This window comes from Cololabis saira, chromosome 14, assembly GCF_033807715.1.
Source record: "Cololabis saira isolate AMF1-May2022 chromosome 14, fColSai1.1, whole genome shotgun sequence".
NCBI lineage: Eukaryota > Metazoa > Chordata > Actinopteri > Beloniformes > Belonidae > Cololabis > Cololabis saira.
The window spans coordinates 25,236,901-25,255,146 of NC_084600.1; the positions used below are offsets into that span (position 1 = coordinate 25,236,901).

The 18,246-nt window shown below is 39.8% G+C and overlaps 1 protein-coding gene across 2 annotated transcripts in view; it reads left to right on the forward strand.

Moving 5' to 3' along the window:
• opcml (opioid binding protein/cell adhesion molecule-like) overlaps nt 1–18,246 on the forward strand; it is a 564,503-nt gene that overhangs the window by 429,361 nt on the left and 116,896 nt on the right. For both annotated transcript variants that reach the window (XM_061740231.1, XM_061740230.1), the window contains one exon: nt 6,586–6,818. In XM_061740231.1, the coding sequence (XP_061596215.1) occupies nt 6,586–6,818 (233 nt within the window). The remainder of the gene's footprint in view (nt 1–6,585; nt 6,819–18,246) is intronic.

Here is an 18,246-nt window from a genome sequence, read left to right on the forward strand (position 1 = left end):
CACACAATCAGGGTCTCTAGATCTCCTAGATCATAGGTCTCTCTGCTCAAAAAGGCATTCCAACTCTATCAAATTAATCCAAAATTTCAAATTACATGTTCCTGATATAACCTACAGGGCTTCAGAGTGAGTGTCCAAGTTCTCCTGTATCCAGTTTTTGCATGAAATTATTGTTGCCTGGGTAACATCAGAGGATCTGTTAGGTCTCTTGAGTTCTCCAAAACGTTCTCGTTTTTGTAATCATCATTTGACGTCTCCGTTGATGAAAGGCTTGAGTGACAGGAACAGCTTTCTGTAGCTCCTGTAATGACATGTTTACAGTCTGCAAGGTTCTTGACAGCTGTTCAGTGGGAGAAAAACACATAAGCTCAAGGTTTAGGCCAGGGAATGTGCTGAATATTTCCAAGACAGTCAAAATTACCACAACTTTCCTGCCAACATCGCTGTGTGATTCTTCCTTAATTTCTGCCATTAGGGAAGAGAGTACAGCATAATTGTCTATGATAAACTCCTCAGCACCAGTGTGTTTGTCCATCCTGTTGGACATAGTGTACACAGATTATTAGTGGTCTGGGCCATTTATTTTTCTGTTGTTGTTTGAACTTGTTTGTTTTTTTTTTCAGGGGAAATGCACCTTTCCATGCTTGAAGTTTGGTGCATTTCCAATGATTTTACATTTCTATGCAATCTTTTGCAAGCAACAATTAAGGTAATGCACAAGGTAATGCACAAACTATATACACAAATGGTTGCAGGATTTTTCACTTTAAAGCTTGCTCCAAGTCCACTCAAATTAGCATACATAGATGTAGCCCCATTGTATCCCTGTCCACTCCACATACTGGGCAAAATGTTGCAGCAGGTGAAGATCACATTTATGATGTAGTTTCTGTCAGCTAACCACTGGCGAATTTCAGGACAATTCTGAGCACATTGTTTTAGCAACTTGTAGAGAATGCTGCTTATTTGATCATTGTAATATGACCCCATTCCCTGACCCATGAGATAAATGACAGCTGCTATCTCCTGAACTAACATCTAACGACTGTACTGCTTTTTTGCACTGAGCAAGGCATCAGGTTGAAACGTGATCAGTAGCTGTTTTAAATGCGCATTGCAGTAAGTTTTAATGTTTCTGAAAAGAACACATACCTTTCTTCTTCTGTTTCTTCTTCAAACAGAGAATGCATGTTCATGACTCAAATCTGGACCTAGTCCTTTACAAGTTGATTATCAACACTGAGTGAAGAACATTTTTTCTTTAGTTTCACACAATGTCTACAAGCAGAATTCTTAAAACCACTGTGGCTGAACAGATTGTTGATTGGGCTTTAGTAAGATCCACACAGCGCAACTCCATCCTAACCTTTGCTGTCATAGCCTCAAAGAAATCTGTTACTTTTTGGCTTTTCATTCCAACATTCATGTTTCATGGCCTGGGCCTGGGCCCCTTGGTGCCTATCGGTTCAACAATTGTTGCTTAACTTGTTAATAAGAAGTGATGTAATTCTATAAATATTACTCTTAAGGTGTATCTAAGCACCCAATACACTGAATTATTGGCTCTGAGTTTCCATTCATTTTGTCTAACAGTGAGTTTACCTGTGAAAAAAGGGAATGTGATGTCATCAACCCAGTTGTTGCCTAGCTACAAAATCCAATTAGTCTCCAAAAATCATGATGTCTTTTGATCCCTAATCAAGGACGCAAATCATCCAGGACAAGGTATTAGTAGATGCTGAACCTTATTTATTGTTCGTTGATTCTTTTTAGATAAAGTATATTGAAGAGACCAATCTGGACCTCAGTGAATTTTAAACTCTGGTTACTACCTTTACTGCTGATATCGTGTTTTTAAGTATGTAACATTGGTCATCTATTTCCACACTGATATTGAAAGTGTATAAAATAATATGATATATTTTTGTGTCTTCATCAAAATGAATAAAACCGCCACTTACTGTGTATTGTGAAAGTGAATTTAGTAATGTATTACTGATAGGGCTGAAACGATTCCTCAAATAATTAGAGTAATTCAATTACAAAAAATGATCAAGGAATTTTAGGCCGTCATTGTAAATAAAAATGTGTTCTTAATGACCTGCCTGTTTAAATAAAGGCCAAGAACGGAATGAATATCAAATAAAGCGATAACATAGTTTTTTTTCTCTTTATCATATAATGTTCACAAAGTGCAATGCAATTCATGTCATGGGTAGTGTATTTTGAAGGATCAAATACTCAACATCCCATATTATCCATTTTAAATCAATATTTCAGGGGTAGCATAATTTGATAGTCCAGTAACATCCTATCAAATAATGCTCCCGTCGCTTAATGCATTCAGGTAAGATACTAATCACTGCCACTGCAGGATGAATGTCAGCATACTTACACCCCCCAATTTAGTGATCACTATTTTTGGATTGATAATAAGTATAAAATAATAAGAAATAAAAGTAAAGGCACACAAACAAACAAATTGTCTCAATTTCTCGTTTCAAAAGAAGAGTCTGCTAAGTTCATAAAATTACATTTAATAACATAATAACAATAACAATAATAAATAAAAGTTAACGAACACAAACAACAACAAAATACCAAACAGAGTAGTTCAGCCACATTTCTGGCACTTATAATGTGGGCCTTTGTCATAGTGGATACATTCAAAATGTGCCCACCTACTGCAGGACTCGCATTGCACAAGATATACATTAATATAAATTAATAATACAATACAAAGTACTATGGCTGGGCAATTAATATAAAAATAATGGAAACCGACATTTAGGAACTTTAACCTTTAACCTTTTAACCTTTGTAGTGACTTTTTATACACTAAAGAAAATACCACGTGTTGCAGGATAGGACCCAAATACAGGCAATATGGAGTCAGGAGTTACTGGCAGAAGCTTCTTTAATAAAAAGCTCCATTTTGCTGCTTACTGGTCTTTTTGTGCTTCTGGCTGTTCCCTTCACGGTTCGCCTCAGTGACTTATCCACCTCCATCTCCTATCATCTGCATCCTCTTCTCTCACACCAACTAATTTTATGCTCTCTTCTGCTAGTTTTGGAAATTTCTAGATTAAACAGTCTAGGAGGTATGGCTATGAGACGTACACTGACAAATCCTGCTGGTGACAACAGGATGGTCATAAAGGGGTTTTAACTTTAACTTTATCTTTGTTTTTATAGTGTTATGAGCAGCAAAGTTTGTTCATCACACAAATTAAATAAATAATTTATTTTTGACTGAAGAAATCCTTTTCATTGTTTTTTTTTGTAAGTATGAACATACCTTAAAGGAGCTTGAGGCTCCTTTTAAGAAATGAGACTCTCTAGCGCCACCCTTAACCACGACGGCCGTTGGGGGTGCTGCAGCCAACAGTGAAACGGGAGAACGGGGAGAACGCGCATGCAGCGTCATGTGACGTCACATCCGCAGCCCAGCGCGGGAAATTTGGGCCCGAATTGCAGCACATTATGCAGCACACAGCCTGTTCAAGGCAACGGAGAGATACACTAGAGGGCTCATTCTTTTGGGTTTGGAACGCTTCATCTGACATTATTACTAGAAAACTTAAAACGTATACAAATTTCTTTCATAAATTCTGCCTCAATCCTGCCTCAAGCTCCTTTAAACAATCTAAGAGCTCATTTTAATACAAAATAGGTTTAAAAAAAGCTTAAATTACTGCATAATTCATAATATGATTAGTCAGTTAATCAGTTAAATAATCGATATATTAATCAACTATAAACATAGTCAATAGTTACAGCCATACTGCAGTTCTAATCATTATGATAATCATCCTCTGGAATCATCCAGGAAAAAAAATTTGGATGAGACCTTGGTGAACATGATAGTGAAGCATGGCCAGCCATCTGCCTGACTTAGAATGAAAGATTTAGGTTTGTAAGCATTGTTGACCTTACCAATACCATTTCAGGTAGAAAGGCCTTGAAGACCATGGTATGGTGTTATGTGGCTATTGCTGAAGCTACACAGGCCACAACTGCTATTCTCACTGCAGATATGTGGATATCTTTAAATGTTGGAGTTCGAAAACAGCAACCAACTTGGATAATGCAACAACAGATATCATAACCAAGTTGAACATTACAGACATGGTCACTGATACAATCACAATGAAGCCCACCAGCCAACTGTATATAAGAGCTGTGTTGTTTGCTCTCCACCTTGTTATGAAGAAATCTTTAGCACAAACTCCAGAGATGGAGGCAATCCAATAAAGGAAAACCTTTAGTCAGTCCAAACAAGTATGAAGGCACACTGAAACCAGTTAAAAGGGTAACAAAATGAAACAGCATTTTCACTCAAGCAGAGGTTACCGAGGCTCTATGAGCTCAGGGAGCCTCTGGGGGTAGCATTGTTGATGATACCAACCTCAGACCTCTCAGTGCAGAGAAGCATTAAGCAACTCGACAGTCTCACAGACTTGCCAACATTCAATTAAGCCACTACAGAGGTGTTTGAGGAGAAAAGGGTAGGAGGGTCCAGGGCTCTTCCCTTCATTCAAATCCTAAAACATTTCATTGCAGGACAGTGTAGTTGGTGAATCCGTGTCAAAGTGCCAGCTAATTTAAAGAGCAATCTGAGGAAAAAGTTCAGTCAGCTGAAAAAGGTTCTGGCCTTATCAGTCACCACGTTGCTTAAGGCCACTTTTAGAGAAGTTGTAATTTGCAAATATATGCTATATATATATATAAGATAAGATAAGATAAGATATCCTTTTATTTTCTCCCTCAGTGGGGAAACTTATTTTGTTGTCAGCTTAGCACACACATATAGGGGAGGGGTAAAAAGACTGAAAAGTCAGAAATAAAAAATATATAAAAAATACAAAAAGATACGTATACAATATGTATAAACACAGGATATGAACAGCATAACAGTATATATATATATATATATATATATATATATATATATATATATATATATATATATATATATATATATATATATATATATATATATATATATATATATATATATACATATACACATGTATATATATATATATATATACACATGTATATACAGTGGGGAGAACAAGTACACTGCCGATTTTGCAGGTTTTCCCACTTGAAAAGCATGTAGAAGTCTGTAATTTTTATCATAGGTACTCTTCAACTGTGAGTGATGGAATCTAAAAAAAAATCCAGAAAATCACATTGTATGTATCCTGGGCATGTTGCTATCCCTCTACGAACCCCGGGAGGGCCCTGAGTGAGCAGGCCGCTTCTTTTCATTCGACAGGGTGTGGCTTCTCTGGCCCGACGTAGCGCGTGGAAGGATCACATTATTAAACAGCAGCAACAGGAAGTTCTGTGACCACATGCAAAACTCTTTGCACAAAAGCACTGGGGTTTTGTATGCAAATTTTAAGAACATATGCTGCTCATATACGTGTTCTTCAATAACTGATATGTTTTAAGATACATTTGCAATGAATTGATACTGTAGCTGCAGTATATGTGCAGTGTACCTGGAACCGCTACACTGTAACCTGATGTCTACCTCCCCAAAAATGTTAATGTCAGGTAAACATAAATTACAACAATTGTGATTGTTTCCTTTCACATCAAGTGACGTGACGTGACGTGACGCTACGTCTGGCCAGAGAAGCCACACCCTGTCATCACATCTTGTCACGTCTCATCACGTCAGCACTGCAAGTGTCAGTGCTGCATAAAAGAAGCTACGCTGACAACTAGTGTTTTGCAGCGTAATTACAAAGTGGGGCAAAAGGAAAAAAAACACCAAGTTATAAATGTCAAGAACACTGTGGTGTCGCATAGTTTTGACACGGAAGACAAATTAAGCTGTAATTTCTTTGTGTTCCACACCACATGCTAGTTGCCTTCAACCCCTCCATTTCTCACATCTCAAAATACGTTTTATGCCAGTTTCAAAATGTGATCTGAGCCTGAGCCATATAATCAACATACTGTAAGTTATACAGTATGTCAAAGTCAAAGGGTCTTCAATGTCATTACATTGTTAAAGAAAAGTAATACAACAACATTAAAGTGCTGCTCCCTAAAAACAAAACTGACAGCTGAAATTAAGGTGCAGACAATTTTGTCTTGTTGGTGCACAAACTATCCCACAAGTTGACATAAAATCCTTGAAATTATAGAGAATATTTCATGCTGTTTGCATCCACCCTCTCCAGAACATCTGGAACACAATGAAACCTTTATCCCTGATGTGCATGTGTGAAAATGGTGGTCTTCAAACCAGCAATATTGCATACAAGTTTCATGTCTGGAACTTAATGATCTTTATACTGGTTCCCATGTAAAGCAAAAAGAGCATGCATACCAGGTGCATGATACCCACGTCTCAGCTACAGCTTGAACTATGCTGACTTTGCAGACTTCATGTGAAGATTCCAGAATTTCAATCACCTTCTGGGAATTATTTTTACATGTTAAAGCACCCATCAAAAATCTCTTTGGGGGCGATTTCTTTTTGATTTCATGATGTTTAAGATAACACATAGCATCAAAGAGTTATATCTCTGTATATTGTTTTGTCTTTCTTTCTTCTTCTAGATGTAATGTGGACAGTAAAGTCTCACGAGTGGCTTGGCTCAATCGCACCACGATTCTATTTGCGGGCAATGAGAAGTGGTCTCTGGATCCTCGTGTCATGATGGAAAACACTGCAGCCACAGAGTACAGCATCAAAATCCAGAATGTTGATGTACACGATGAGGGGCCCTACGTCTGCTCGATCCTGACAAATAAGAAACCAAAATCCACAAAAGTGCATCTTATTGTTCAAGGTAAGATGCTGCAGCCAGTCCTGAGATTGGCGTTACTAATGTGTTCCATGTTGGTTTTCTTTCCAGTGTGGATCCTCTTTATTTATTTTTTCAAATTAAAAATCAAATAGAAAATCTCTTGATCTATTTCAGATTAATGACAATAATTTAGAATAGTAGTAAGTTCACTATTACACCTGGATTTCTGTGAAGGACCAGGGTGCACAAAGGACCCTCATCCATAGTGTGTATTTTCTTTTTCCTGAAGAACAATTTCTTCATGCTGTCAGTCTGCATTTCTAAAGGTTGTCATATCCAATAAGCAATCTGGCATTTCAAAGTGCTAACGACTATCTCCAAACACAGTTACAAGCTGGATTCACAAACGTCAGCAGGTAATATTGAAACACCGACAGTATTGAATGATGAAGATGTGAACAATATTTTTAAATTCACTCTAAAACAGCTTTTGTTGATGCAGATTTATGCAGCACATCAGACACCATGCACAAAGACTGACTGCTCATATTGAAACATTTAATGTCCCTCCACTGGTGCTTCAAATTCACTCTCATCGTGAAAAACATTTCTTTTTTTCTTCTCTTGATAACGAAGCCGACCATAGGCCGCAATGAGAATATACTGTGAAAAATGTTTTAGTCAGACATGTAGTCTCGTTGAATTGTCTAATTGCCACTTTGGTCATTGACCAAAATACAAAAAAATGCGTGATTACAAAAATACTGCTTGATTTTGGCTTTATTGTTTTTTCAGTGTTATCTATTTGTTGAACTGGTGATGAAGAATCTGAGACGTGATGCAACTCGTTCTTTTGTCTAGTTCAGCAGAGCTTTGGGATGGGGCCAGAGTAGTAGGAGCAGTTGTCCGTGCAAGAAACATGTTCTTTGGAAGTGGCCTATATCAGATATAAATATATATATATGTATGTATACTGTATGTATGTATGTATGTACCCAATCTCCCCGTGCTTGCGTGGGTTCCAGCAGTCCCCCGTGACCCTGCAAAGGATAAAGCGTGTATAGATGATGGATGGATGGATTTAGCAAACCCTAAATTTGAAGCAAAGTACACAGGTACCGTTTTTACAAAGAAGATTTGGTCATTGATCTTTGCATGGATTATTGGTACTTACAGTTGTTTACTTATTATGACATTACCCAGTGTTTGTATATGAAGGGGTCTGTGTCTATTAACTTACATCTGCCATGTTGCGAAGAAAACATGATATTTTTTCAATATGGGCAACTCTGCTATTTGGCTGATGGCAATGCAGTGGAATAGCATGGGTTAGTCCTGTTCTCATGCTGGAATTCTTTTTAGATTAGATTAGATTCAACTTTATTGTCATTGCACAGGTCAAAAAGTACAGGGCAATGGAATGCAGTTAGCATCTAACCAGAAATGCTTATGCAGTGAAATAAACACACACACACACACACACACACACACACACACACACACACACACACACACACACACACACACACATATATACATATATATATATATATATATATATATATATATATATATATATATATATATATATATATATATAGATATATATATATATATATATATATATATATGTACATACTGCAGATTAATAAATAACTGTTGTTATAAGGTGCAGGTCAGACATGGATGAACAGATGAGATGTGACTGTACAATTTACACAGATTTGAGTTGCAGTATATATATGGGTGATTGAAGATAATACAATATTTACATGAGTGTGGAGGTATCTACAGTAGTGCGAGGAGGTAGTTAAAAGGTAAAAAGTCCACACCAAATATATTATAAACAGTTGTGCAGAATGGGGCAAAGATTCAGTGGGTACTAGCCCCATTCACTTCCTGGGGGGGTGGAGGGATGGGGGGTTGGTGTGTGTGAGTGAAAGGGGGTGGGGGCCTGGGGGGGCAGAGTTCAACAGGGAGTCAGCTGTTGGAGAGAAGCTGTTCCTGAACCTGGTGGTTTGTGTACGGAGACTCCTGTAGCGTCTTCCAGAGGGCAAGAGGGCAAACAGTCTGCGTGCTGGGTGGTAGGAGTCCCTGATGATGTCTGTTGCTCTCCTGAGACAACGCTTCCTGTGGATAGTGTTCATGGCAGGAAGTGAAGCTCCGGGGATGCGCTGGGCGGTTCAGCAGGGAGTCAGCTGTTGGAGAGAAGCTGTTCCTGAACCTGGTGGTTCATGTGCGGAGACTCCTGTAGCGTCTTCCAGAGGGCAAGAGGGCAAACAGTCTGTGTGCTGGGTGGTAGGAGTCCCTGATGATGTTTGTTGCTCTCCTGAGACAACGCTTCCTGTGGATATTGTTCATGGCAGGAAGTGAAGCTCCGGCGGTGCGCTGGGCGGTCTTCACCACCCTCTGCAAGGCCTTCCGGTCAGCGCTAGAGCAGATCTCGTACCATACTGGGATACAGTTGGTAAGGATGCTCTCGATGGTGCAGCGGTAGAAGTTCACCAGCACGTCTGAAGAGAGGTGGTGTTTCCTCAGAGTCCTCAAGAAGAAGAGGCGCTGGTGAGCCTTCCTGACCAGGTTGGAGCAGTTTGTTGTCTAGGAGAGGTCCTGTGAAATGTGGATCCCCAGGAATTTGAAGCTGGTCACACGTTCCACTGCCACACCGTTGATGTGGATGGGTGGATGAGTGACAGCATTCTTCCTGAAGTCAACAATCAGTTCTTTAGTTTTTGAGGTGTTGAGCCTCAGGTTATTGTCCTCGCACCATTTTTCTGACGAAATGAGGGCCTTTTTGCCCCCCTAAACGGGCGTGGCCTAATGGCTGAAGAGCGTCCCCTAGAAAACTTTGTGCCTCAAGCCCCACAATACGGTTTGATGTACATGCACGAAAATTGGTACACTCATGTATCATGTCGCATCTTAAAGAAAAGTCTCTTGGCGCCTTGGCCGAAACCAAACAGGAAGTCGGCCATTTTCAATTAATCGTGTAATTTTGGCGCAATTTATGCCATTTCTTTGGCGGTTTCTTCGCCCGAACCGTAACGTGTACCCAGGTGTGTTATACATCAAAATGTGCATCTCCATTCTCCGACGATGCACATTACTTTTCTCAGTCAAAAGCGTTACCCTGGCGACGCTAGACGCCAAAAAGCGTGCCCCCCCTTCATCTGATTGGTCCATATTTGATAGTTCGAAGACTCGTGGGTGGTGTCATCGGACTCGGTTTTGAGTCCTTGACCATAATTGATGCAAATTAGCCCTGCCCCTTCTTCTGATTGGTCGATATTTGATAGTCCCTATTCTCTGCCATAACTTTTGAACAGGTTGTGATAAAGACATGTGGGTGGTGTCATCGGACTCGGTATTGAGTACTTGATCTTCATTGGTCTGAATTACCCCCGCCTCTTCTTCTGATTGATCGATATTTGATAGATCTTATTTTCTGGGATAACTTTTGAACGGTTTGACATAAAGACTCGTGGGTGGTGTCATTGGACATGGTTTTGAGTCCTTGACCTCTTGGCCATAATTGGTGCAAATTAGCACCGACCCTTCGTCTGATTGGTCGATATCTGATAGTTCCTACTTTCTGCCATAACTTTTCAATGGTTTGACATAAAGAGTCATGGGTGGTGTCATCAAACTCGGTTTTTAGTCCCTGACCTTTATTGGTGAAAATTGCACGCGCAAGGGCCCGTTCATCGCTGCTTGCAGCTTTCATTTACAGTTGTGGTTACCAGCTAAGCTGTGGGCATGATTTTGCTCTATCTTTTTTTTAAGTAAGGAGCACCAATTTCTACAAGCAAATTAGGATAGTGTACACCACCACTTTAATGGCAAGGAAAGACCAGGATGTCCACGAACGAGGAGCCTTTTGTTCCTAGAGCCACTCATCAACACAACACTTTAAAAATGAAAATTTTTGTTGAACCTGTACACAGAGAAGACTGTAAAAGCAAACATTAATCAGTGCAATGACCTTGTAGAGTGTTCCTACTGGGAAAATAGAGCATCTGCTTCTATGATGACTCCAAACAGCAGTACTGTGCATTACTGTGAGTTTTAAGGTCTGAAAAGTCCAAGAGAAGGACCCAGAGTCTCTGAATTACCAGGTGTAGTAAAACCTTCCAGTAAAAGTCACGAAAGCTATTTTAGCAGAGCAAATCTAAAATTTTTAAATCACTTTGAGCACTGGCAAAAATATATAATATGTGACCCCTTGGTAAGTATCTAATTCAACATTTCAGTGGCTTAGTGTTACAAATACATGTAAAATGACCTCAAACAACTTATTTCATTCAAATGAGACATAATTTATTTTCACAAGGATTAAAGGTGAAACCATACTAATAATAGTAATACAATCCGATACATGAACTACACATGAATAACTAACTAAACATGAAGAAGAAACTTCAGTCTATATATGTTTGTGTGTGTGTGTCAAGATGGTGTTCATGCATGTTGTGTGAATTGTAAACATGGCGGACAAAGTCACGTGGAGACATTAGCTGAATCCCAATCTCCACCCTAAACCCTCCAGCCCTGAACCCTCACAGACTTTCAGTGATGTCACCGGCACGTGATCAAGTGTGAGAGGGTGTGAGGGCTCCAAATGGTATAAATAGGAATGGGACAGCACTTAGCAGAAACCGGAAACACGTCAGATCAAAATGTTTGTTTTTTTTTTATTTATTTTTTTTATAAACTTTATTTAACATTTCAATTTACAAAATTCCTAGTCAGATCAAAATGTTACGTACCGGTTAAGTTTGGGAATGATCATCCTACGGATGTTTGAAAACAAAGTGGTAGCCTATATAAAGGAGCATAAAATTCAACAAAGAACACAATTTAAATATGAGCACAGTACAATATGTATTTCCTTGTTAATGTAGTGTCTTTCTTTCAATCTACCCATACCAGCGCATCCAGTATGCCAGGCTCAATCGCCGAGTAATTTCATTTTTGTAAGAGAGCGTATAAATTGATGGTAACCTGAGCTAAATATTTCAGTTATATTATCACTATTTACTGCAACGTTTTTGTTCAACTTGCTGAAATTGTTTAAATTGTGTGGTCATAAATAAATGAATAACCAAATTACTGCCTGACTTGTTTGTGTTGGATCTAAAACGATCTTGCTAGTATGCATTTCTGTTAACATAGGGAATCTTAATTAAAACACTTTCTCAGATTAAAGAAAATCTTGTTTATTCAACACCAGGTCAACTGAGGATTTGTCTAATCTAAAATGAAAACAAAACAAATTGAACCTCAAATTTAGAATAATAAAATGAAGAAGAAAACTACATTTTGTCCACCATCTTCCCAAAAATGTCAATTAACTTAGATAACTGGTCATCCCTCTCCTCCCTCTCCTCCTCCTTTTCATCCAGCTCCCTCAGCCTCTTTTCTTGTCTTTAGTCTTGAAGAAAGTCCAAAACTTCATTTGTCCTTTTTTTGGTTTTCTTCCCTCCGTTTGTTGGTCGCTCCCTGTTTGTAAAGGAAATAATAGGGCCGTTGAAAAATCATCACGGGACAACAGTTTCTGAATTTAAATCACCAGTGGGCTATGTATTTATACTTACAGGTGAACTTCTTTCGTCTCGCAGTCGCACATGAATTCTTTTCCTCCGCCCCCTGTTTTGTTTACATTCTCCCTGGTAACCTCCTTTTATTTCACAACGCAATGAACTGTGGGTAATTCCCTTTCCAAAAGTCTGCGGAGAGGCAGACTTATGGGAAGGGAGCAGTAAGGGCTCAAAATCGCTGCCGGGAGCCCTCGCGCACTTAACGACTTTAGGAATGGGACAGCCCTAAACCCTTACGCAAGTCGAGGGAGCGCGCACGTAAGTCTGTGAGTCTGTTAGGGTGCAGATTGGGATTGAGCCTGTGTCTCGCGTGATTCAAAATGGCCGTCTAGATTTTGTCTCATCCAATGAGAACGGGGTGGTAGGAAAGGATGAAAGAAATAGGAGAATAGAGTAAAACCTTAAACACTAGAATAACTTCTCACCAGCAGAAAAATAAGCCGTTCTGACGTATCCCACACAGAGACGCACCAATGTGAAACCAACTTCACACAAGTGCTCTGGTCATTCACCTGGGAAATTAGGAAAAGCTTTGTTTTCGGTTGTGGAAGAACACATCAAGTGGATCCAGCAACAGGGATGCAACAATAGACATACTATACAATAAACAAACACACTTTAACAGGTGTAGCTAATACACACAACAGCTGTAGCTAATAAACACAGCTGTGATGGAATCAGCCATTCGGCTCACAAATGTAAAACAAAACTAGTTAAATGTGTTTCTCTGCCCAGGCACAAAAATAGCCTCTTGGATCACTTTGTAAGTGATGGTTTTGTCCGTGGCAGACTAGCGTTCCTCTTCCTTATGCTATGCAGGTGGCCCTGCATAGCATAAGAGATATTTGTATTTAGCGGGGCCTGGGATGCTGTGCATCAGCAGGAGACCCTGCTGGGTTTTGGGGTCCATGCCTAATGAGAGACTTATCATCTAAAGGCGCCTTTCCACTAGTACCTACTCAGCTTGCCTCGACTCGGTTTGCCGCTTTTCCACTAGGGGTCTAACAGTGCATAGTAGATACTTTTCTGTAACTACTCTGCCAAGGTTGTAAGCGTGCTGAGTCGGGCTGTATCTGACATCATCAAACTCTATGCCACCGATTGGTCAGGCGGTTGACCAGTCAGATGTCTGAGTCAGGATGTGGACATCAGTTTAAGAGTGACTCTGAAGGCATCTTCTTGTTCATTCTATCTGACAAGCAATGGCAGCGCCAAAGTCTGTTACGTGGTCCAATTCTGAGGTGCAGACATTCCTAAACCTGGTGGCTGAGGAGAGAATTCAAAGTGATCTAGATGGGGAGATAAGCAACGAAAAGATCTACCAGAAGCTTTGTCAGTAGGTCATAGGTCTCATAGGTGCTCATGGCGACCAATGGACCTTTCAGCAGCACAAAAAAACAAAAAATTAAAAAGCCTCGCTGCTTGAAGCCATCTCTCGCTCTAATTCTTTAACTTCAAACTTCAATCTTCAAACTTTATTTATTTATATAGCACCAAATCATGCAATATAAATGCAACACATGGTGCTTTACATACCAAATAAAATAACAATCAAAAATACAATTTAAAACATCCCATACGACCCCACCCCCCACGCGTACACACACCCTCACTCACACTCATACACATGTGCATACACTCACACGCCCACACACACACACAAACACAGTAAGTGGACTGGTGACATGGCTTGGCACTAACGAACTTGATATTGAACACAAGCCACAGACCAAGCAGCACATATACCATCTCCTCCAGGTTGTCTTTGGTGTTGTTTTCTTCTTCATTTGTGTCACACAATCAAGTACATCACAGCAGCTTCGCTCCAACCCCATCTACTTCTGTATGTCTGATACACATGGTGGAACAATGTCTTAGTTTTACTGGATCGCAGAGCTGCACTTGATACAGTTGACCACAATATATTACTTAAACGACTAGAGAACTGGGCGGGTCTTCTTCGGAACTGTACTAAACTGGTTCAAAATAGACTTTCTTAGAGAACTTGAAGTACTTTGTGTTAATAGGTAACTTTACATCTGAGTAGACAAGAATCACATGTGAAGTTCCCCAAGGTTCCATCCTGGGACCTACCCTGTCTAACATCTACATCTTCCTACTGACACAGATTATAAAGAACAAAAAAATAGACTACCATAAGTATGTAGTTGACATGCAGATATATATTACAATGTTACCAGGAGACTGAGGCTCTTAGTACAGGGTCATGGTAAATACATTGAGGAAATTAATGATTGCATGTGCCACAACTTTCTCCAGCTAAACAAAAACAAAACTGAGGTCATTGTATTTGGAGCCAAAGAAAAATTATTACAGGTCACCACAGAGCTTCAATATATACACCTAAAAACTACCAACCAGGCCAGAAATCTTGGTGTAGTGATGGACTCAGACCTACATGTGGAGAAAAACAATAAGGCAATAACAAAGTCAGCTTACTATCGCCATAAGAATATATCAAGCATAAAAGGTCTGATATCTGAACAGGACCTGGAAAAAATAGTCCATGCATTCATTTTTAGAAGGCTTGATTATTGTAACAGCATGTGAATTTTTTTTTATGTCTGGTTAAAGCACTCTGATACCCTAGTTGTTGAATTGTGCTATACAAATAGACTTGCCTTTCCATGCATCACTATAAGCCTCTCACCTAGTAGCAAAGCAAAGAAAATTACTCTCACAGTGCTTGCCAGTTTGTCCAGATGTGTGTCGTTGCAATTAAGCAGTTGGTGTCCTCAACTCACAGTCGGGGTTGATATGCAAACTGAAGTGGATCAGTGAGGGACCTGAACATAGCCCTGCGTTGCGCCAGGACTAGAATCTCCAGGATTTTCAGGATATGAGAGGTCAGTGCCACCGGTTTGTAGGTCTTGGATCCATTTGGGTGCAGCGTTTTTGGCCCAGTTAATGAGGCAGGACGTCTTCCACAGCAAAAGGACCCCCTGAAGGCTCAGGCTCATGTTGACATGACAAAGCACTCCACATAACTAGGGGGCAATGCTTTAAACACCCTGAAGTTGACACCATCGAGGTCTGCAGCTTTGTTGGAGTGGACAATTTTCAGTTGTCTTCTTACATGGTCATGTGTGAATAGGGATGGGAATTGATAAGATTTTTCCGATTCCATATTCGATTCTGTTTGACGATTCGTTTCTTTATCGATTCTCTTATCGATTGTCATTCGGAAAAAAGGAGAACAAACAGGTCGATTAGCATCAACTTTGTTTTATATCTTTGAACAAAAAAATACAAGTGAGGTCTTAAGACCTCACAAAAATACAAGCGAGGAGCCTTGGGCTCCTCGATGGTTTGCCAGGGGGTCCCCACAAAATTATGTGTGATATAAAATATGTATTAATAATAAAATAAATATTCTTCCGTAAAAATTAACTAAATACAACAAATTATTCTGTGGCAATTACACAAGAATGTCCAGTAACATCCAGTCAACACCACAAACTTAGTCACTGCTTGGTGACATTCATCTATTCTGGCCTGGCTCATACTCTTCACTGCCTTGATGAAAGGAGAAACTAGCGGTGACTGCTCTTTAACTTCTCCCATAGATGAGCTGATGCGCTGCACCTGTGTCAGGAGCGCGCTCAGCTCGTTCGCGTGGCCGAGCGCGCGGCTCTTCCTGCCACACGCCGGCCGACTCCGCGCTCCCAGTGACGGGGTTGCGGAGGAAAGCCCAGCCGGTCGAGCCCTAACAGTTTCCTCCCTTTGTTGAAATGTCCACATTGCAAGTATTGCAAGTCGCCCTGTTGTCATCCTTTTTGGTAAAATGTAACCAAACTTTCGAGCGTTTATGCCGCTTTGTCCCCATGTTTTCCTGCTGGGTGCGAATGCGTGGTGGCGAATGCGTGGTGACGTCATTTGCGCCCACTGGAATTGATAAGGGAATCGTTTGCAAAAAAAGCAAACGACTCCAAGGAATTGAAACACTGGGAACCGGTTCTCAACAAGAATTCCCTCAATTCCCATCCCTAGGTGTGAAGGTGGTACACTCGTTTAATTATGTAGTTCAGATATATCAATCCGTGTTATCCTGATAGACATCTTACAAGCAGTCTTGCTTACCGTCGTCATTGTCCATGTGCACAGCATGGTCCACAGGTGTAGTTTTCTTTTTATTGGAAGTACCTGCTGTTGACTTCTTTCTCTTTCTCCCGACAGTACCTGGATTTATCTCTGTATTTTGCCTATCTCTGCTGGGAAAACTGGTATTGGACATTTTACCAAGCCTGTGTATTCATTCTGTGAAACCAATGCTAATGCGAGTTGCCCATCCAATAATAGACTTGGTAGTGAGTGAAGCATGGGTGTGTCTGTCTAGGTTGTCAGCGGTTGTCACTCATCAATATAAGGTGGTGATGCGAGGTGATTGACAACCAGTCAGTATGATGGGGGAGGCTGAATGGCTCCTCCTCCAGCCTCCTATTATGATTGGCATGTTTTACCCTTGTCACACCCGACCTATAATACAATTCAAATATGTAATCTGGCGGGAGCAAGTCACAGAGACATAGGAAGCGTGTGTGATATGTTTGGAAAACAAAGGATAAGAAAATAAGTTGGCCCGAAACAAGTCACATTGTAATGACGTAACCAATATACTGAGCTAAGAAAGTTTATTGAAGGCAGAACTAAATCTTAAAGAAGACAGAGGGAATAATCAAATGGATGCAGAAGAAAAGGCTTCTAAGAAGATGGATGAGATGCCAAAAATGCACACACAAGATGAAATTCAAGGAATCAGTTTGTGTGGACAAGTATGCATGGTAAGTTTATTTTTATTGCATGAAATGACAACACCCCTGACTCTCGCCTGTAATGAGCGGGGATATGCTCCAGCAAACCCCAGAGACCCTGCAAAGGATAAAACGGGTAAAGAAAATGGATGGATGGATGGATGGAAATTACAATATACATGGGTGTTTTGGTCCAGAATTCAAGTGAAAATTAATCTATTACATTATAAAGAGTGCCCAATATATCTTAATTCATGTAAACATTAATTTCAAGAAATACACTACATGAGTTAATACTAATCTACAAGATCAGACAGTTTATAGATTGGCATTTTTCAGAGAAGATTTTGATAAAATTTCAACGTTTTTGAAACATATTAACACACATTTTAAGTGGGTCCTGGCACAAAATATTTTCAGATGGCATCCACGGCCAAATACACATTCATTTGGGGTTCCTTGATATGAAAATGTTTGAGAATCACTGCTCTAGCCACTAGCCTGGGCTGAGTCATTCTTACAGTATCTTTATTTGTATCTATCTTCAGGAGTTGCAAACACCATAACCACAGAGGGGGGAAACTGAAGAGGTCAATTAGTCACAAATCCATATTCAGCAAATCAAATGTCTCCCTCTTGAACTGGATGCCATTTGTGAACAGGTACGTTATGGCATATATGATTTTAGTCTGTCTACAATGAAAAAGTGTTTATTTCAATAGAAATACCTGTATAACTATGCTGTCATGATAAACAATAACTGGAGAATATGTAAATAAAGCTTGTGATTATTATGTTATGGAGAATCTTTAGACTCAAGATGATATGAGGTGCTTGAAGTTATTTCACTTTTGTGATTGATTTTGCTAAAAGGTGTAATTTACAGCTTGAATTCTTAACAGTTTAATTATGGAAATATGTATAATTGCTGCTACTTAAAGGGGACCTATTATGAAAAACACGTTTTTTCTTGTTTTAACATATATAAAGTGGTCTCCCCTCACCCTGCCAGCACAGGGGAGACAAAATACCATGAAATTCTGCAGGGTCTCTGACCACCGCCTTACAGAGTCCCCCAGTGTCACGTGACCTTTTTTTGAG